The following is a 21,355-nucleotide window of genomic DNA, read 5'->3' on the forward strand; positions in this document are numbered from 1 at the left end:
GGACAGTTGTAATCAAGCACACCATGCTTTGTTGCTCATTCCTCACACCTATGTCTTTCAGTTGGGTGGCAGTTGAGGTCATTCTGCCAAGTGCTTTTTCTCTGAGGGTACTGAAGGGTACACACCATCAGCACCTTTTTTTCTAGAAGAAAAGCACTGATTTGGCCTAATAATTGTTAATCATAGAACGGTAGCATTTGAAGGGACCATGAGAATCATCTAGTCCAACCCCCTGCAATGAAGGAATACGCAGCTGTCCCATACAGATATCCAACCTGCAACCTTGATATTATCAGCACCACAACATTCCCATCTTCTATGTAAGTAAGAGGCCTGTAGCACCTTAAAAGACCAACAAAATGCATGACCACTCATAGCTTGCAAAGCAGATTCCTGTACTGGATACATTTATGTGACCATCTCCTACCACATCAGATGAAGTAGTGCCTTGGTTACAAACACTCATAATCAGCTGACATTTCAAGGTGTTTTTGTATTTCATGCAATTGCCTAGCAAGGCACACAATAACTAGGCAGTGCAACAGAGCTGAAGCCTTAGCCTTCTTGGTTGATGCTCTGAAATGTAGGGTGATTCTTGGCCAATACATGTTAGACCACAGCAACTGTTTTAGCTCTTTGCTCCATTCCGTAGAAGTGATTTCCAGAATTTAAATTTTCTTCTTCAAATCTCTCTGCAGTCATCTTTTAGAAGTTACATTGTTTTATTCGTGAACAGCCTTTCCCAAATTATACCGCTTTGGAGTGTTACTTCCACATTATGTAGAAGTAGTTGGGGGGGGGGTTATCACATGACTACAGCAGGGGTGGGGAATCTTTGGCTATTGTTGCTAATATTCCCTAACCATTGGCCACACTAGCTACAGTTAATGGGAGTTCCAGTCCAACAACATTGGGAGGTCCACAATTTCTCTATCCCTGGCTATACCCTTGTTCTCCACAGTTTTCTTCTCTTCACAATGTCTTAAGGGCCAAGCCACACATGACTCCTGTGGTGTATTCTCCCACATAATTTTTCTTTAGTTAAAATGCAGCTAGCAGGGTTAAGGGGTGCAATTTGAATTGAGGCTGAAGTGCAAGGAAGAGGCTTTAACCCTTTGCTCCTGCATTGTGGCCTTGAGGAAAGTCGCTCCCTTCTGAGGTAACAACCGAAGAAAAGAAAAGAAAATACAGATACCTGCATTGATCCTGTCTTTCTCTATCCTACTCTGTAACTTCAAGCAGATTGCTTAAGTTGAAATTGAAGAAATGGCACAATATACACAATATACATTTTGTAGAGCTTTGAATAATTGTACACAAGCATCATTAAATGACATAGGAGGACATAGCCCAGGAAGTCCTAGCATTTGTGGTGGGGTTTTGGTTTTTGCTTTCAAGGGATGTAGTTGCTCAGAAGTTTCTTCACTTAGCACAATGGTAGTCAGGTTTCTTGGACAGATTTCACATCTAGATCACTGCATTCTTTTAGACCCAACAAGGCCAACTAAAGTCTTTCAAGGGATATTTCCTGTGGACGGTACATCTTTGCTATTGAATCTTGCTACTATTGCACAACAGTTTCAGTTATCTGGTTCGTGGCCTATTGCTGGTCAGTTCTACATTGAAAAGAAGTAACTGAAACACACAGAAGAAATAAAGAAATAGAAGAACAGGTTAAGGCTTTACCCCAACCCCAGAAAGAAAACTGGTAGGTGAATACAGCAAAAACCCACTTTGTTTCTGCATATATATATTTATATGCATACACACACAACTTCTCTTGGGAATGAGGCTTGAGAATTAGCTGTTGTAGTCACGACTTTCCAGAATGACATTCAGAATATGCTTCAGTTGAGTGAGACGAGCCTTCAGGGAGGTCTCAGAAAAGATCGTCAATTTGCGGGTCAAGTCAAGGGGCAAGATGGAGATAAGCCACCAACACCAAACTGGTCCATCTGGAGATGCCTTGTGAGAAAACAAGGGAAAATACATTAACTCATTGTGCTAGGGGTTCCATCTCACTTCATGGAGGGAATCAGTTATGGCCTGTTCTGTTGCAATAACTGAGGGATTGTTCCTTCTTCGGCTAATTAGTCTGCATTCCCCACCTGTAACAGTGATGGCTGATGTATGCATCTTGTCTTGTTTATTATGTTACTAAGTTGTAAGCCCACCCTGTGAGCTTCTGACATAAATTTCTTAAATAAATAGAACCCTTCAGGAACATACGGCTGTTGTTTCTGTGCTTTTTATCTTTGTTTCATTCTTATGCCTTTTCAATGTAAGGATCTCACAGGTTGTATGCTGCTCTGGGAGTACTATATTGAAAGGTTGCCTAGAAATTATCTAAATAAGAACAGTAAGGGAAAAAATAATGACCAGAACCAAACTCCACTGGGAAATGTGCCCCTTCCTCACTTAAGATCAGGATGAGGGCTGAGAACTCCTGAGGATAGGAAAGAGTTCCTTCTTTCAGAGCTGTAATTCCTACTTCCATATTGCTTCAGAATAAAGATATGCAGGTTTTGTGCTGTTCAACAAGATAATAATTCCTGTACTTTAATTAATTAACCAACCTACCAACTGGGTAGAATAGGACAAAAGAATCTACCCAAATTAACAGGCTTCTTCACATGCTATACTGAATGCAGGAACAAACTGTCTCTACATATGTACAAGTGTTTGTATGAAAAAATATGCAAGTTGATTGGTACAGCTCAACTATTTGTGTACACAGGTACATAGACTGTACACTCATATAATAAGAAGAACTAGCAGTGCAAAGAAACCCACCCATTACCACCATGAATTAGAAAATAGCTGCAGGACTGATTTGGAAAGTCCTTCACTTCCGGGATTTTTAAAAATACATCAGGTAGAAAATCCTTCTACAGACTTCTCTTCTTGCCTCTGCTGCACAGCCCAAGATGAAGCATCTTGTGGAAAAAGCATGAATAGGGATGACAGTGTATTGGTTCCATGGATATGGAAACAGAAGCCCTCCAACAACTGTCCATTGACCAAATATTAAGTAACCTTTCTCTAGGAAATTACACAACCAATACTGCAATCTGCATTTCCCATCAAAAGAATTAAAGTTTACTTTCATGGGAAATATGCATTAAAAGTTCATATTTAATGGATGTATTGCATTTAAAAAGTTTACTTTTTAAAACTTTGCATGAATTTAAACAGTGAACAATCTTAAACTGCTTAGCACCCAATTTACTTGACATACTAAAAAAAAACTAGTAACAAAACAATGAACCACATGCTCAAAAAAGAAAATACCATAATAGTTCCTTTTTCCTATTCCTTTTTTGTAATTTAAAAAACCTGCTTAGTTCCCAGGCAATAAATTTAGGCAATGTGTCTTGGGAAGCCAAAAGAAAAGCTTGTAAATAGATCCATTTATCTATTTAGCAGTGTACACATATTTTAAACATATGCTCTAGAAATAAATTTGGGAAAGAAAACAAATCTTTCGATTCATCCCATGTCCCTTGAGAGACCAATGCAAGAGCTTAGTTTTCTGTAAAATTGTTCTTGGCTGATCAAATATGCCTGAAGACTACATAGTGTGGTCTAAAGTTCAAGGTTGGCGTCAAAAGTTACTTTAGTGGCCTTGGGTAGCAAGTTAACAAGTGGACCAAATTTTCCATTCCCACAGTTAAGGTACATACAGCAAAGCATCAGTTTATCCATAATGGCAGGCTGCTCTGAAAATCTTATGATGTAAAGCTGGGACTGATGGAAGTTGTGGTTCAACAACACCTGGAGGACCACAGTGGGAAAGGCTGATGTAAAGGAACTGGAGAAGCTGTTTGGTGCTTTAATATATAGCCAAGACTCATTTGGTATACGAACAGAAATTCAACACTTGATCACGCTGGATCAAGTCTTATCTTCGCCTCATTCCTTCAGTATTATTGTGTTCTTTCCCCACACAATTTAGCCAAGATTGGCAGGCGCCTGTAGAGATTGGCTACTGGTCTTTGAGACAGTCCACTGATCTCAGTAAGGCTATTTCTTAACTTCCTGCATCTCGGCAAGCCAGCAAGAAGATGGAACAGATTAATCACAGGATGCAAATGATCGCACTGTTCCTGAGCTCTTTCAAAACAAGGCTGTTGCTAAACTTGGCAGCAGGCCATTTGCATCGCCATAGGCACAGCCAGTTCAACGTGTGAAAAGCATAACATTAACAATGGCCTGGGCTATTAGTATCCCCGTTAGGCTGAGTCAACGAGCTGTCACTTCACTAAAGGGGAGTTTGAGATGAGGGGCCAAAACCAACACAACTCCATGAACTGCGGCAATTTTTTTCAATGCTTTTAAAACTAGCCTTCTAGTAATGCAAGTCAATGCTGCTTTTATCCACGAGTGCCGTGCATCTACTGGTTCCTCACCTTATTATGTTATCTAATAAATGGTCCACGCATCTTGTATGTAGAATCCTGTGAGCATTTTGCCCACTGGGAAGGCAGCTAGGCCAGTGCAAACCTACAGTGTATATGCTCTATTAGGCTCTTAGAGTGGGCTTGCAGGAAATAGGATACATGCCAGTGCAAGTCACTCTGCACATTGTTGCAGCCATCCAGATCTAACAAGACTGGATCTCCCATGATTTTTCAGCAAAATGAGAAACAGAATGGGATGCGAGAGTGTCTGTATCATTAGGTACTTATCTCCTTTTCTGACCCTTCCCTCTGTTTCACTAGTGCACTGTGCTTTTGAATCTGGACAGCTCCCATTTCTAGGAACCTGGAGAGAGAAAGTACCAATACCTGTATATCTTCCTCTTTCTCAGGAAGAGGTCCATGGTGCATCAAAAGCTGTCTGAAGGTGGTGTCTCCATGTTCATAAAATCTCTGAGTTAGCTGGTATGTGCAGTCATGAAGAATTTGAAGCTCAGCCAGTTCTTCTCCTTCCACCTTTGCAGAGAGAGCAGCAGATGGAAGAACAAAAGAAGTGGAGGTGATGGAGAAGGGGAAGGGGAAGGATAAGAAGGGCGGAAAGAGGGAGAAAAGCTCTGTATGAACAACAAGGCCTTGATTTAAAGGGATGTCAACTAAAGCTTTAGGTAACTAATTGGCAATGGGCAAATTTTAGCTGGTGAAGCTGAGAGTTAATGCCATGCTTTCTTCTCTCCTTTTTGAGGTTATTTTGGTTTTCAAATATGTCTCCTATTAACCGCACTGAATGGTGGCCTTTCCTTCTAACAATAAATTGGCTCTCCCACGTCCATCAGTATCCTAAAAGGGCACGTTTGTGTGTCTGAAATTTTAATTTGATTAATCAGTTGAAAGGCAGATTAACACATCAGCTCAAGTTCCTTAATTGGTTGACAGCCCTACTAGTTTTGCATTTCTCCTGCACAGAACTTTCAATCAACAAAGTGCACCTGTCATTGCAATGATTTAGTAACTCAATAAGATGAATGCCTGCCACATACACCCCATCACCAAAGCTGGCACATAAGTTATACGGCCAATGGAGGAGACGCACTTCATTGCCTCTGTCCTATTCCGTGTCACGATTGCTGTAGCCATAAGCTACATGGAGCACCTTACTCACCTTCTCATCATCCAGATATTCAATATCAGCCGTGTGGTAGCCATCTCTATGCCCACGTCTCAAAACCTGGAACCTCCGTTTGCCTATGGTATCCACTAAAGAGCGTCCGTCAGGTAGAAATGCTATCTTCTGAATCTCCAGCATGCAGCCATAATCAGCAAAACTGAAGAGAAGGAAAACAATATTGAGAGGGTTTCATAGAATAAAAGAATCATAGAATTGTAGAGTCGGAAGGGACCTTAGGGTCATCTAGTCCAACCCTTTGCAATACAGGAATCTCAATTAAAGTTCAATAGAGGAAGAAAGGGATTAGAGAGATCGGAGCCACTGTGCCAGGATCTCTCTGCCACTTACCTCTTCCCATTCTCATACATACACATGCCAAACATCTTTGTGCCAGTTTCCTGACACCTTCGCATCATGAGGCGGTAGCGAGGCTCAAACACATGAAGGGGACACACAATGCCTGGAAAGGACATTGTGCACACAAAGATTGGGATATTCTTAGTCAAGCTGCAGAAGGAAGGAGAAAGAAGCATAATTACATGCTCTCAGTGTGGCTAAAATAAATTCTACTTGTGCGTGTGCACATGTGAATAATTCACTAAACTGGAGCTCTCCAGATGTTTCAGACAACAATTCCCATCAGCCCTGGCTGGCACTGCCAGTGGCCAGGGATGATGGGAGTTGTAGTCCAAAACATCTGGAGAGTGCCAAATTGGTGTATGCTCCACATGTAAAGTTATACAACTTAGAGATGCGGCACAAGCTCTCTCACACAAAATGAATCTAGGCAGCTGTGAAAGGCAGTCATTGCCAAAGGAATGGGGAAGACTGATCCTCTCCCTTACTCTTCACTTCCACATCCTTTTCACACCTTTCACATTTTCTGGGGTCTAGTTGCCCTGGCAGGGCCCACTGGAACTGCTACCTATCTTATCTGATTCCTGAGACACTAGGCCCTCATGAAGCATTGCTGCCAGAGCCCAACACTGCTTGAGGCCCCAAGCACTGCTACAGCCATGGAGCCACTGCTCTCCCATATCCTCCTCCTGCTAAATGGTCCTATCCAGCAGCATTGGCACTTTGGGGGTGGAAGCAATTGTTTAAGACCAACCAGAGAAGTGGATGAATGCAGGTAGCTGCAGGGCCACCATGGGAAACCCCTCATGGGAAGACAGCTCAGAGCCAGGGGAATGGTCATGGGATGACGATGAGGGGTCAGAGGGAGAAGAGGAAAAGCAGCCTAGTAGGAGGAAGGGCCATATGCTGGGGAGATAACAGAGCTTACTGAGCAGGAAGAGTTGGGGGCAGAGGACAGTTCAGACTCTGATACAGAAGAGGGGGCTGGAGAGATGTGGGGCCAGGAGGCAGGACACTGAAGAAGCCCAGGAGACTCCAGCTCCACACAGCTCCCCTTGATCTCCTAGGACATGCGGGGAAATGAAACAGGCTGAGCAGAAATCAGTCGTGTGCAGGTGAAGTTTGAGACTCCTTAGGAAAGACCCGGAGGGGGGGAAGTGGGGTCCTTCAGTCCTCACACCTGCCTCAATTGGGAAAGACCTGCAGAGAAGGGTTGCTGGGAGTACTAGGCCGGAGTGCTTCCGTTTCACTTTGAGTTAACTTTACTGACTTCTGGAGATCTGTCATTTTATTGCTCACCTACGCCTGATCTGAGCCCTGACACTACAAAACAGAAAGCAAAAGTCTCTGTTTACTTTGAAAGTTCTGCCATTTCAGCCTGGTGGACGCGTTTCCTGTCTGCAAGTTGTAAAGGGAAGACAGCCATCATGAGCTCCTCCAGCAGAAGAGTGGTGTTGTATTTTCCAGCTCTCAGGTACTGGAAGAAACCATAACATCGTAAGAAGAGTCCTGCTGGATCACGGCAAAGGCCCATTAGTCCAGCATCCAGCTCTCACAGGGGCTAACCAGATGCCTATGGCAAGCCCAGGAAGAGGACCTGGGTATAATCCCACTCTCCCCACATCTGATTCCCAAAGGCATCACTTTCATTTTATGAGGAAGAAAAATCACTATGGCATGTATTAAGGATTCACCATTTCAAGTAGCCTCTCCCAACCTTGGGTCCCTAGATGTCCATGGACAGGAACTACCATCATCCCTGACCATTGGCCATAGTGGCTGGGGATGGTGGGTGAAACAAGGTTGGGGAAGGGCTCTTTTTTGAGAGGTATAGGTCCTTGTGCATTTTTCTAGACAACAGAATTATTTTTCTTTCTTTTTTTAACAGAATGTAATTTTCTAGTTTTGACAGCCAAGACCACAAATCAGATACAGTGGTACCTCGGGTTACATACGCTTCAGGTTACAGACTCCACTAACCCAGAAATAGTGCTTCAGGTTAAGAACTTTGCTTCAGGATAAGAACAGAAATCGTGCTCCAGCGGCGCGGCAGCCCCATTAGCTAAAGTGGTGCTTCAGGTTAAGAACAGTTTCAGGTTAAGAACGGACCTCCGGAACGAATTAAATACTTAACCCGAGGTACCACTGTACATCCCAACACCAGAAACCGAATTCCAGGTTAGCATGTTTTCAAACAAAGATCTACAGGGCTTCCAAACACAATTTGAAGGAGAAATGCATGTGTCTTTTTCATGTTTGATATTGCCACTATTTGAGATCAGTTCCCTCTTATTATCAGAGTCTATGTTGTGCTACCTAGAATTTTTTTTAAAAAAAACTTAGAGTCAACACACATCACAGCCTTCTCTCTTCTTGCTTTCATGATGAACAAACCAGTATCTACTATCAGGAGGGCCTCGCCCAAGTGGGGCAGAACTGCAGCAATAACCTCCTGGCACTGCCACTTACTGGGAGGGGCAAAGTGGTGGAAAGGTCAGGGCTGCATGACTACAGAAGCAGAGCAACTCTATCATGGATATCGACCCACCCCTCCTAGTAAACAGCAGTGGCGCTGCTGCCAAGAAGCTAGTGCTGTGGTTCCAGCCCACAAGGTGAGCAGCTCCTGTCTATGTGTAAGTCTAGAAAGCACAAAACTCAGGTAGAGGAAGGAGAGAATATGGAAGCTGAGGTGTGGGAGCATTCACTCTGCGGAAGAAAATCAGGGCAAGGCCCTGCTTTGGCCCTGAGCTACAGAAGCATCTAAGGTAAAGGGACCCCTGACCATTAGGTCCAGTCGTGACCGACTCTGGGGTTGCGGCACTCATCTCGCTTTATTGGCCGAGGGAGCCAGCGTACAGCTTCCGGTCATGTGGCCAGCATGACTAAGCCGCTTCTGGCGAACCAGAGCAGCGCACAGAAACATTGTTTACCTTCCCGCTGGAGCAGTACCTATCTATCTACTTGCACTTTGATGTGCTTTCGAACTGCTAGGTTGGCAGGAGCAGGGACTGAACAATGGGAGCTCACCCTGTCGTGGGGATTCGAACCGCCAACCTTCTGATCGGCAAAGTCCTAAGCTCTGTGGTTTAACCCACAGCGCCACCCAGAATCTCCAGGTAGGAGAGACTACTGCCTGACAACCTAGAGAACCACTGCCAGTCACTGTAGACAATACTGGTCCTGGATAGCTCAGTTGGTTAGAGCGTTGGGCTAATAATGCCAAGGTTGCAGGTTCAATCCCTGTATGGGATAGCAGCATAGTTCTGCATTGCAGGGGGTTGGACTAGATGATAATCGGGGACCCTTCCAACTCTACTATTCTGTGATCAAGGTAGGCAAATGGTCTCACCAGTATAAGGCAGCCTACTTCTGAAGTAATATGACAATGTCTTCCTTATTTGGTTCCTTTAATCAGGAAATTACAGCTATTGTTCACTCTTCATGTCAACTGCTTCTTTTCTTCATGTGAATCCTGTTGCATGCAAAATCACATGGGGGAGGGACCTCTACCTATGCAGGATATGGCTCACAGAAACCATATCTATAGCACCCATATAATAATTCAACTTAAGCTGATGTTTCTAAGGTGGAGGGGGGACTGCATTTGCCTCGTGTCTGTAGATTAGCTTTCCTATTCCATTACTTTGCTACCTGTTCACAGGAGGCCAGTTTGCTTGTGTCTGCTATTGACCCTTCTCCATTATGGGATGTGTTATGTGATTTCCCATTTCAATAATGTCATCTGCTCAGCAATAAACCTGTGGCTCAGAGGACCCTCTTAATTGGAGGCTGAAAGCATTATTTAATCATTTCCACATCTAATGCAAATATAATGTTTCCATTTAATCAACAATTATCTATGCAAGTCATACCTGGCAATCTTCAACAAACCTGCATTGATTTAGCACTTGGAGAAGATCCAAGTACCTTTTGGTCTGGTGATCATAGCAAGAAAGCAGGTGCAGCGATTTCTACCATAGCACTGCACCTGTCATAATTTCACTTAAGTAACATTCTGCTTTTTCTAAGAATTATCCAGGTCAACAATGGAATTAAATAAATGCCACCACCTACTCACAGTGATAGAATCTACAATGATCTTCTCCTCTCAAGCACAAAGAAAAGCTCTAATTCAGGTCAAATTAAACACAAATCCAGACCTTCCTTTTCCTCCATTATGCACACATCCTGCAAGATTCCTCTTACCTCTCTGAGGCTCTGTTTGCAAAGTGGACAGTTGGGTCTATGATCTAGGCAACGCTCCAAGCATTCTTTGCAGAAAGTATGGCCACAAGGTGTGGTCACAGGCTCAAAGAACATTCTGCAGAAAAACCAGAGGAAGAAAGGGAACGTGAAAAATTCAGGTGGCAAGAGAATTCCCAGGCAGCATCACAGACAAGGCTAAGGTTTTTGGTTTTTTTTAATGTACCAAAAAATATGTCCATTTGCAGTAAGTTTGGTAGTTGAAGCCACATTGCTAATTTTTGATGGCTGATGGTAAAGTATATAGGGACTTATTTCTTAACAATGAAAAATCTCTAGTACAGATCATTACATTGTTATGGGGAAAGGAGTACTGTGTGTTATGCTTCACTGTCTTCCAAGAGTCATGTTTGCATGTTGTGTGTGTGTGCACATAAATCTGCTGTTTGCTGAAAATCCCAAGCACTTCTATAAAACTTGCTTTTTCTTTTTTCCTGATAACATCAAGCATTTCATTTGGGAATAAAGCGCAGCTTATATTCAGGCCGATATGGTATTTGGTGTTTTCCTATTGTATTTTTATGTTGTGAACTGCCTTGAGATCTGCAGATGAAGGGCGGTCTACTAATTTAATAAATACAGTGGTACCTCGGGTTACAGATGCTTCAGGTTACAGACACTTCAGGTTACAGACTCCGCTAACCCAGAAATAGTACCTTGGGTTAAGTACTTTGCTTCAGGATGAGAACAGAAATCATGCAGCGGCAATGGGAGGCCCCATTAGCTAAAGTGGTAAAGGTAAAGGGACCCCTGACCATTAGGTCCAGTCGTGACCGACTCTGGGGTTGCAGCGCTTAACTCACTTTATTGGCCAAGGGAGCCGGCGTACAGCTTCCGGGTCATGTGGCCAGCATGACTAAGCCGCTTCTGGCGAACCAGAGCAGCGCACAGAAACGCCATTTACCTTCCCACCAGAACGGTACCTATTTATCTACTTGCACTTTGACGTGCTTTTGAACTGCTAAGTTGGCAGGAGTAGGGACCGAGCAACGGGAGCTCACCCCGTAGCGGAGATTCTAACCTTCTGATCGGCAAGTCCTAGGCTCTGTGGTTTAACCCACAGTGCCACCTGCTAAAGTGGTACCTCAGGTTAAAAACAGTTTCAGGTTAAGAACAGACCTCCAGAATGAATTAAGTTCTTAACCCGAGGTACCACTGTAAGTAAAAATAAAATAAATACCACACACTTTAACTGTGACGCAGACTGTTCCAGTTAGTGGTGCACCCAATAGATCATGCACCTCCTCATTTATGTGGTAAGATGGCAATCCAGGAATGTTCCAAGGTGGCATTGGATAGCTAACTGAGAAAGGCTTGCTGTCTGTCTGTCCATGGCCTGGTATCAATCCAACCATGTTTTCAATATCAATTTTTCAGAAGTTCATAAGGCACATCACCACCCTCATTCATGAGAATAAATTGTTTTGCTACGAAACAAAGAGAAATAGGCAGTGTAGGCCATCACGAGGAGCCACTGATTTTTCATCGACAGCATGCAGCATTTCCCATTGGTCCTTCTTCCATTTTGAAGGAAGCATCACCAATCCTCACCTCGACTGCACTGGCATGTGATCATCTCATTTCCCTTAACTAAAGTTTAGGTGGATAAGCCTGGGTGACAAAGTTGCTAATAAGGATATTGCCTAATTACAGGCATAAATCCCCCAGGGCCATGAGCCTTTTGGCAAGGCTTGGGAGAATTAAGCTTTTAAATCCTGAGAGAGAAAGAGATCAGCACGGGGGCATCATTCACATCGGTTTCTCCCTGTCATTTCGTTGATGACTGAGGAAAGGAAAGGCTGGAAAAGGTTCATTAAAAAAAGGGAGGGCAGACAAGGGGTGTGTTTAATTGGACATCCAAATGAACCCAAATCTCACAATCTCACAAAGCTCCAGCACAGAGCCCAACCTCATGCTTCCATACAACTCAGCAGAAGTAGGCAGAGATGCAGGGGATCAGCTTTGCTCAGTTTCTCTGTATTTTTATTATTAAATTTCTATATCGCCCTTCATCTAATGATCACAGGGCAGTTTACAGTCTAAAGCACTATTTACTGAGAGAAAACAAGATATAAATCTAGAAATAAATAAATAAGGGTGGCCAATTTTATATTATTTTTGTGTGTGTGTTGTTTTATATGAAGTATGTATCCCGACTCAAAATCATGGGTGATAATTCAACTAAGTTTTACTCATAGCAGACGCCCTGAAATTAATGAACATGCTAAAGTTAGGTCCATTTAATGGGTCTACACTGAATAAAACCTAGTTAAGCATTGCCCCGTGTATACGGAGGCCATGGTAAGTATTTTAATAAATTGTTAAATAAATGACAATCAACACTTTCATCTGCAATGATGAAAAGCGCTGAATTCTCAAATGCTATTATAAAGTCATTTTCACACCTCCCATTATATATATTGCATTCCACTCTCCGCCTTTCAAGCTTTGGCTAGAATGTGAAGCAGATGACTGATCACAAAGTTCTCACGTCAAAGTGCACAGCTGATCCTTTATCCAGCAACTCTAGAAACTGACCGTATGCAAAGAGAACATTCCAAGTCTGATGTACTCAAGAGATCTGCAAAGTCTGGTTTATGCTCCTGGGTTGTCTTGGCTCCTGTTGCCGATGCCCCTTCTTCAAAATCTTTGTTAGTGAAAGAAAAAGCAAGAGAGAAATGTTGAATGCCACACATTACCCCACCTCAAGTCCATAGGGCAGCTTTGTTTTGCACACGATTATCACAGTCATACTGGAACAACCCATGCCTTTGTACCTCCACAGACTAGTGGTCTCATGCTACACCTGAGCGACAAGGGAAACTGCATCAATAAATGGTGCCCTCACACCTTACATTTTTAGGTAGAAACCTGAGGGTTAAAGTGAATCCCTGCTGAATGTGAACTTAGTGCCAAACCTAGTAACATCATGGGAGTTAGTGGCAAACCTAGTAACATCATGGGAGTGGTTTTTCCAGCTACTCCACCATTTGCCTTTGAAGGCTTATAAGAAGCTTCTGCAGGAGAGGGACCGTGAGTAAAATCATGGAAGGAGTGTTTCTAGGACTAAGCTGAAACTGGGAAGCTGCATGTTGTTATATTTATAGTATTGGAATGTAGTTTTTGGTGTGTTATATTTGATACTGTTTTATTATGTCGTTACGAAATTGGTTTTGGATTGTTTGTTTCAAATGCATTCCTATTTATTTGTTACAACCTGCTTTGAGCATGATTTTTTGTGTGTGGAAAAGCTGCATACAAATCAAAGGAATGAATGAATGCCTCGGTATAATGTGTGAAATGGCCTTGTGGGATTTGCAGAGGCAACCTGCCACCTGACAGCATTTTGCAAACTTGCCCTGCGTAGTGTCTGACATCTCATAATTGCAACACTTAACTCAGGCTTCCTCAACCTTAGCCCTCCAGATGTTTTTGGCCTACAACTCCCATGATCCCTAGCTAGCAGGACCAGTGATCAGGGATGATGGGAATTGTAGTCTCAAAACATCTGGAGGGCCGAGGTTGAGGAAGCCTGACTTAACTTGATGCCCCCTTCCCTGTAACAACACCAAATAGGATGCTGTGTCATCAGACCCAGTCAAGAGCAGGCACCATGGACTATGGAGAAAGCCTCCTGGAAGCAGCATCACTGACACCTGCCGTGGTGGGGCAGAGCACAGTGGCAAAAAGGGCAGGGTGGCAAGGGCAGAACCAATCTGGCCTTCCCACCAATGTGCACAATTACCCTCAGCTCATTGCCATCCTGCCCTGCTCCAAGTAGCACCATCGATGCCTGGCCAGCTGCATAGCATCACCACACCAGCCACCCCTGAACCCAGTAGTTGCTGCAATCTGTGTTAAGTATGACTTCTGGCTCTTTTTCAAGCAAACCAGTGGGAGTGTGTGAGCCCCAGGCAAGGCTAGGGTTATTCCTATCACAATAAACAATGGCATATCATGAGATCCAAATGACTGCCATATGTTGTGTAGACAGGACCTCTGCTCCTCCATTAAGACCTTGCACCCTAATATAAGCTATAAAAATTGACTGGTGCAGTTTAGAGAATAGTGGTTAAGATACCATACTCCCATGAAGATTCAAGTAGCCACCTTTTGTTTTCCCCAGATAATACTGACTTCTAAACGTTGTTGTTTTTTAATATCCTTACCCCTTTCCTTCTCTGCTGAAAAACCTGAATTGGACTTCTTCCTCAACCATTCTGGTATGGAAAGTGCAGCTTGGCTGTTATCAGAAGCATCTTCTCCCAGCCAAACTTCCTTTCTTCCCTTCAAATCCTATTTCATAAAGAAAAGCATCCTCTTAAACACCTCCTTTCCAGAGTAGACCAAGAAAAAAGACTACGGGTGAAGAAAGACATGAAAAGACAGTTGTAGTCTGCAAAGCACATACATGCAAACCCCACATTTCTTGACTAACTTTTTGCTTTATTGAAATCTGAAGTTGTTGTCTGCAACAACAGTTGCCTACTTCTTTCCACTATTATTAAGACCCTCAGTTCTCCAAAAAGGTTGAATCTCATTCAAGAGGCAGATTTAGAAAGCAGGAATAAAATTTCCAAGAGCAAATTACTAAAACACAGTATGTATGCTGGTTAGGTGATCTATATGATGTGCACACCCATCCAAAGTGATATTCAAATGCATACCTCCCTTTCATGCTACTGCTAGCCTTGTAATTGGTACTGCCACTCCATGTTGCTTACCTGTAGGGGTTCTCCTTCAAAAGACACAAGGGCAGTTAGCTCTTTCCCTGAATTAGACCCTTTCAAGTTCTGACTGGCATCATTCTTCAGCTCCATAACAGTGCCTGGAAGAGGGGAGGCGTCATTCGTGAGAATCTGGCAAGAAGAAGAAAACAGGTTACTGTATTTCTGAAAGGAAAAGAAACTTCAAGGTAGAACTTGCTTTTAAATACCAGTATCTCTCTTACTAAGAGTTTCTTAAGTCAAAAATTGCTAAGCTAGCTAAATGCAAATTAAAATAGTCTTTGATGCCACAACTAAAACAAGACTTCAAGACAGTTTGTTTACCATTTTTCTTTTTGTCTTTCCCTTTCACTGGACAGAAAAACTGTTTCCTGCAGCTCCAAAAAATCAATAACAACATGCCTTAAAAAATATACATGCAATGAGACTAAATGTAAAGGGAGAAGCTTATTCTTATATCACAATGCATTAACTAATGTATTTGACTGTAGTACTATAGTTAAAGAACCCACTTGAAATCAAATTATCGGAGGATTTCCACACCAGGAACTGAAGTCCCCTGTCAGCATAAATGGTGTACTGTTCTGAAATGCAAACAGTCACACTACCTCACCAGAGTGTTTTACTCCTAACCCATAATAATGGCAGGAGCTAAACTGTTTTAAACAGTATGACAGATGCTCACAGCACCTGTTGCCTAGATTGCTGTACACTCTTAACACCTAGCAATACTAATGTCTGGCTCATTTGAGCCTGCCGTTATTGAAATATTTCCATTCAAAGCTGTGATTATATTAAAAGGTCTGTAGCATTATTTCATGCTCAAGCCATCAAAGGGAGGGAAGTTTGCAGTGTAAACATGGAAGCGCCAGTTTAGCTTTGGTTTTGCGGCCAATCAAAATGAATACTCCATCTTTTGTTTTTGAGCAGTCCGAGTAGGTACAACCATGAGGCTGCTGCATGATCAAACAGATGAAGAATCACATGTTATTTTGCTGGGAGGCAATAAAGTGTCAGACATGGCAACACTAACAATTTTTTATTCCCAAAATTTAAGCTGAAGCTAATTCAGATGGCCATTGTGCATTTTAATGCTGTTGTCTAGGCAAACTGTAATATACATATATAAGTGTGTGTGTGTGTGTGTGTGTGTATGTGTGTTACACACACACATTCTATGTTTTACAAACCACATTGAGAAAGTTTTACCTTAAAGGAAAATAAAATTATTTAAAATAAACAAATACCTTTTCTGTTTCATATTGAGCAGCATGAAAATTGGGATTCAGCGTGAGGCAATGTTGGAACTGCAGCAGAGCCTCAGATTGCTTCCCCATTTCCAGGAGGACCTTTCCCTTCCTAAAGAAGACCTGCAAAGAAGCAGACAACATAGAGTTTTGACTTGAAGCCTTCAGACTTTGTGAACTTCCATATTCTTCTCTTAGTGTGCTGCTTTTGGCATAATTCAGAAGGCACTAGTCTAATCCCCAGCATCTCCAAGTCAGGCCTGGGAACTGGAGACCTTCTGTCAGACAGTGCAGACAGCACTGCACGTGATGGAACTATGGTCTAAAATAAGACAGTATGCTATGTTCCTAACAGTGACTGGAAATTATTTATGATTCACATGCTAACCAAGTTACATCAATTCAAAAATCATACTTGTGATGTTGTCGAAGCCTGTTGAATACAGCAAGGGAAACCTGGAATTTATTTGTTTCTTCATTTATTATATTTCTATGCCGCTCTTCCTCCCAAAGCAGCAATAGTTGAACAGGCTGTCAATCACAAAACCACTTTTAGCCCTTTCCGGCATGAAGATTGCTAGACTTATTTGGCTGTAATTTGGTAGGATTTATCCACTACTGAGTGGCTATTATGCTTGCAAACTTCATCCACTTCTGTCAAAATGGAACAAAATATATAGCTTTTTTATTATTATTTCCCAATAGTGAAGGGGAAAACAAAGTAGGCTCAAGGTACCAAGTTGAATCAGGCGGTCTTCAGATTGGTGCAGCCTGAATCAAGCATAAAATTTTAGTCTGAACCTAATCTTGTGGCTGCTGTACACCCCCTCCTCCTCAAAGCAAAAGCCAAATAATCTTATTGAAGCAATGCATTTCCTTTTCCTGTTTGGACTTAGATTTTTGCTTAGTCCAAACGTATACATATTCTGCATATTATAAATTTGTTTTAAGTGTTTGTGAGTCACTAGTCCTAGAAATGTCTCCAAATCAATGGACAGTCAAATGAAAAGCTGGAATTAATGTGGTAGACAAATAAAACAGAGATGAACAGCGAACAAAATAAACAGAATAGCAGTCAGGAAACCCAATAGAACAGCAGGAGCGTGATTCTATTTAAAGTCTTAGTGATTTTTAAAAGCGCAGTTTGTAAACATAACGCTGGATCTCTCCGGCTCATGCCTAAATGATGGTAGTATTGGTGCCACATAAATCTATCTAGGAAGGATAGTTCAAAGACAGGATGCCACCACTGAAAAGGCTGTGTGGTCAGCCATAGTACCCATGGTAGGGTTTCTGAAGCCAGCAGGGCAGACTCATATGGGAGAAGGCAATTCTACTTCCAGACCATTTTAATTCTTATCAACTTTTACAAGCCTTGTTACCCATTCCGAGACCATGGAAAATCTCACCTACCCCCAACCAACGGATGAATTATTTTGCTCTAATGCCATTTCACGCTAATCGTTGCTTCTCTCTGTGAAAGTTGTCCTGATGCTTCTGATCTGTCTATTGTTTCAATTAAAGAAACCAAACACCTTTACCTGGCCAGCTTCATCAGTTCAGCTCACCACCGCAACTTGTGCTCGCTGCAGGAATTCCAGCTTCTTCATAGCTTCTGCCTTATTAATTTGCTGGCAGACAAGCTATGAGACTGACTGAATGAATGAAGATTGTGTATGACAGGAAGCCAGACAAGTTCTTGGGGTGGGGTGCTGTTTTTCTTTTAACCCGATAGAGTTGTCTAGGCACACCGAGTTTAACGAGGATTGACAGATGAACCAATTAGCATAATGCAGTGTTTACATTCTATCCTTGAAACCTAATGCTTCATTGAAAGATTTGGTTAGTGTGTTTCCGAAGAAGATCTACCCAACAAAGCCGCCAGGAATGTCTACGTTTAGGATTACCAGTGAACAGCTGTACCATGGCTACAGGCGATGTGCTGGCAATTCAGAAGTTAGATTCACAATGCAGCAAGTGAACACATTTGTTTCTGCTCTCCGGCGCTAGACCTGTGCTATCTGTTTTCTCCTGGCAATTTGAAGACAACAAGAATTTCCTGGATGATCTATCTAACCCTTCTTAATACTGTGGGTTTAGCACAAAGATGGGGAAGCAGGATCTGGCTAATGGGCCCCTGTGGGCTACTTTGACAAACGAACAGCTCCACCCATCTGTCAGATCGCATGAAGTCACATGTTCTCAGGTGATTCAAAGGAAGAATTCGCATTGCACACTGCATGCTCCAAATTATTCGCTGTAGCTTCAGTTCAAGTTGGGCTGCAAAGGGGAAAATCTGTAGCATATACAGAGTACAGAGGTTGTTATTGTTTTATATGCCTGTTGTCTTTGTCCATGGAGTTTTCTTGGCAGGGATACTGGAGTGGCTTGCTGGTTCCTGCTCCAGGTGGATCACGTTTGGTCAAAACTCTCCACTATAACCTGTCCATCTTGGGTGGCCCTGCACGGCATAGCTCATAGCTTCTCTGAGTTATTCAAGCCCCTTCGCCACGGCAAGGCAGTGATCCATGAAGGTACAGAGGTACCTTACAGCAATTACACAGATGCCATGTCACAATCATGGATCCAAAAGTTTCGTTACAAAAGACACAAGAGAAGCTCTCCTTCATCATAGGATGCATGTCTGCTACCTACTCTGGCACAAGCCTATTCTGCAGGAGAGGGGGCGGTTATTGGTTTGCATTTACAGTTTTACCTTGGTTTTTGAAAAGCCTAGTTCTTGAAAGTTTTGGCTCCCAAACGCCATAAACCCGAAGTGACCGTTCTGGTTTTCAAACTATTTTTGGAAACAGAATGTCTGATGGGGCTTCTGCAGCCAATCAGAAGCTGCACTTTGGTTTCTGAACATTTTGGAAGTCGAACGGATTTCCAGAACAGATTCCATTCAACTTCCAAGGTACGACTGTATATGTTCTTGTTTCTATCATGTATTTTATGTTGTGAACCACCCTGAGAGCTATAGATGGGATGTATACTAATAGTAATAATACTTTATAGAACGATAGTCAAATAATAAAAATAATAAAAATAATAAAAATAATAAAAATAATAAAATTTATTTATACCCCGCCCTCCCCAGCCGAAGCTGGGCTCAGGGCGGCTAACAACAATCAACCATTCTCAAAAATCAGTGCTCCAGTTGATGAGGTTTTCAGCCATCTAACATATGACCATGTATACTTCCGGGGAAAGAGAAATAACCAGAGATGTTGTCAAAGCAAATTTACATATACAAACATCAAACAGTACAACGGATCTTTTAAGGATGCCATTTCATGGAGCTTAGATGCTCAAGAGGGGTTTTGTGTTTGGGTGTTGTTGTTGTTGTTTGTTATAGACTGAAATGCCGCTCCTCTTCTCTGGCACCCAATAATTCAAGCACCATAAAATATTCTGGTAACACTTTCTTAAGTTTACTGTCTGTCTACCAAATTTTGACAGTAACAGTGCACTGGGAGGCAATTTTGGCGGCTGTCCCTCAAGTACAGAATGCCTTCCTTCCAAAACCTCACCAGAGTTTGTGAATATTCCAGAAGTAGTAAGGAATTCATCTTTTTTGGCTTTCGGTAGCCAGGGAGGAAGGGAGAGAGGAGGAGGAGGATCATTTGAAGCATTCTAATAAGCTTAGTAGATTCAACATCATTAAGCCTGGCAACTTGGCAAAGGGTTGCCCATTAATTAACTGCTCCCTTTTCACCTGATTGCAGGGCTACAGTATCTCACTGCACACTCAGCCTATTACAGAATACAGTTCCATCACATTCATGGATTGCCTGTGGGCAAATACAGATGCTTGTCCGGGACAAAAACATCAAACTGCACATTCAACTCACCTCACTCTCTTCCGGCTTTTGCCTGCACAGCACCTCCAAATCCTCCAGGGCATCTGGGTATTGCTGCAAAGCCACATACACCTCCGATCGGCATAGTCTCAGCATAAGATCATCAGGAGCTACAGGCAAAAGCAGGACACTTCAGAACTGTTGCTAGCAAAGCAGTAGTCAAGGTAAATCCTTGTGCCAGAAGTTGGGGACCTGGGATCCATTTGGACTCCCAACTGCCATCAGCCCTTGCCAATGGGAGCTATAGTCCAGAAATATCTGGGGAGCCACAGGTTATTCACCTGCTCCACAAATTCTTGCACTCCCAAGCAGGGTGGATTTGATTTAAATCAAATTGACTTAAATCACGATTTAAATCACTAGTGAGTAAGACTTGATTTAAATCTTTTTTTTTTACAGAAAGACTAGTTCTTGCTGGCATAAGCTTAATATTTACAACCAGATGAAGGTTTCATTTTTGGAATAGTAAATTTTCAGAGTAGTTTTTACAGTGATATCAAAAATTACTGATTTGGTTATACTATTAGAAATGCATAGACAGATAATTATGAAATTATTGTGAGGTTTAATAAATTAACTGTTTATATTTGAACAACTTTTCTGCTGTACTTTATTGGAAGGAGAAAAATAATCATTTCCTTAATAACAATTTAAGCCATTTATTTAACTAAAAGAATAACATTATAGCAACTGTATCCATGTTTGTTAACTGATGTGGTTAAACAATTTTTTTAAAAGAAAACTTAGAATGAGTTTTAGCACAAATGAAAAACTTAAAACAAATCCTTATTTCCTGAAGAATAGCCTTTGGACTATAATGTAACTTAAATAGAAAACTATCTTTAGGAAGATTTTTCCTCCAAAAGCATTTTATTTTAAAAATCCAATTTAAATTTAAAAAAATCTGATTTAAATTTTAAAAAATCTGATTTAAATTTTAAAAAATCTGATTTTTTTATTTTTTAAAAAAATAAGCATTGATTTTTATCCACCCTGCTCCCAAGTTAATGAAACTGTGTGTGTTGCTTTTGTTTGTTACTATGGTATGTATTTTTTGTGTATTTATATTGTAAACTACCCTGTAGTTCTTGGATAAAGGGTGGTACAGAAATTTAATTAATAAACAGTAGTAGTAATAATAATAATAATAAATACTAGCTAGACTGTGTTATCTTCCAGTGCGTTATGGTTCATCTGGGCAAGGTTTGGGGATCAGAAACCACTGTACAAGCGGACATCAAAAGGGTTGAGATGATAGGCTTCTTGGGTGACTTCAGTTTGCTCCTAACCTAGTCACAAATCCCATCATCTCCAA

The 21,355-nt window shown here is 41.9% G+C and overlaps 1 protein-coding gene across 2 annotated transcripts in view; it reads right to left on the minus strand.

Annotated features, from left to right (window-relative positions):
* Positions 1–802: 802 nt before the first annotated feature.
* LOC128407991 (LON peptidase N-terminal domain and RING finger protein 1-like) overlaps positions 803–21,355 on the minus strand; it is a 36,230-nt gene continuing 15,677 nt past the window's right edge. The window contains exons 2-12 of one of the 2 annotated variants that reach the window (XM_053377077.1): positions 20,032–20,150; positions 16,178–16,300; positions 14,928–15,062; positions 14,373–14,499; positions 12,742–12,850; positions 10,147–10,261; positions 7,296–7,417; positions 5,932–6,090; positions 5,578–5,740; positions 4,788–4,934; positions 803–1,965 (exon numbers count right to left, since the gene is read on the minus strand). In XM_053377077.1, coding sequence (XP_053233052.1) covers positions 1,801–1,965; positions 4,788–4,934; positions 5,578–5,740; positions 5,932–6,090; positions 7,296–7,417; positions 10,147–10,261; positions 12,742–12,850; positions 14,373–14,499; positions 14,928–15,062; positions 16,178–16,300; positions 20,032–20,150 — 1,484 coding nt within the window. In that variant the 3' untranslated portion in view covers positions 803–1,800. The remainder of the gene's footprint in view (positions 1,966–4,787; positions 4,935–5,577; positions 5,741–5,931; positions 6,091–7,295; positions 7,418–10,146; positions 10,262–12,741; positions 12,851–14,372; positions 14,500–14,927; positions 15,063–16,177; positions 16,301–20,031; positions 20,151–21,355) is intronic. The other variant, XM_053377078.1, reaches the window with a different exon arrangement.

Source organism: Podarcis raffonei, chromosome 2 (genome assembly GCF_027172205.1).
Source record: "Podarcis raffonei isolate rPodRaf1 chromosome 2, rPodRaf1.pri, whole genome shotgun sequence".
NCBI lineage: Eukaryota > Metazoa > Chordata > Lepidosauria > Squamata > Lacertidae > Podarcis > Podarcis raffonei.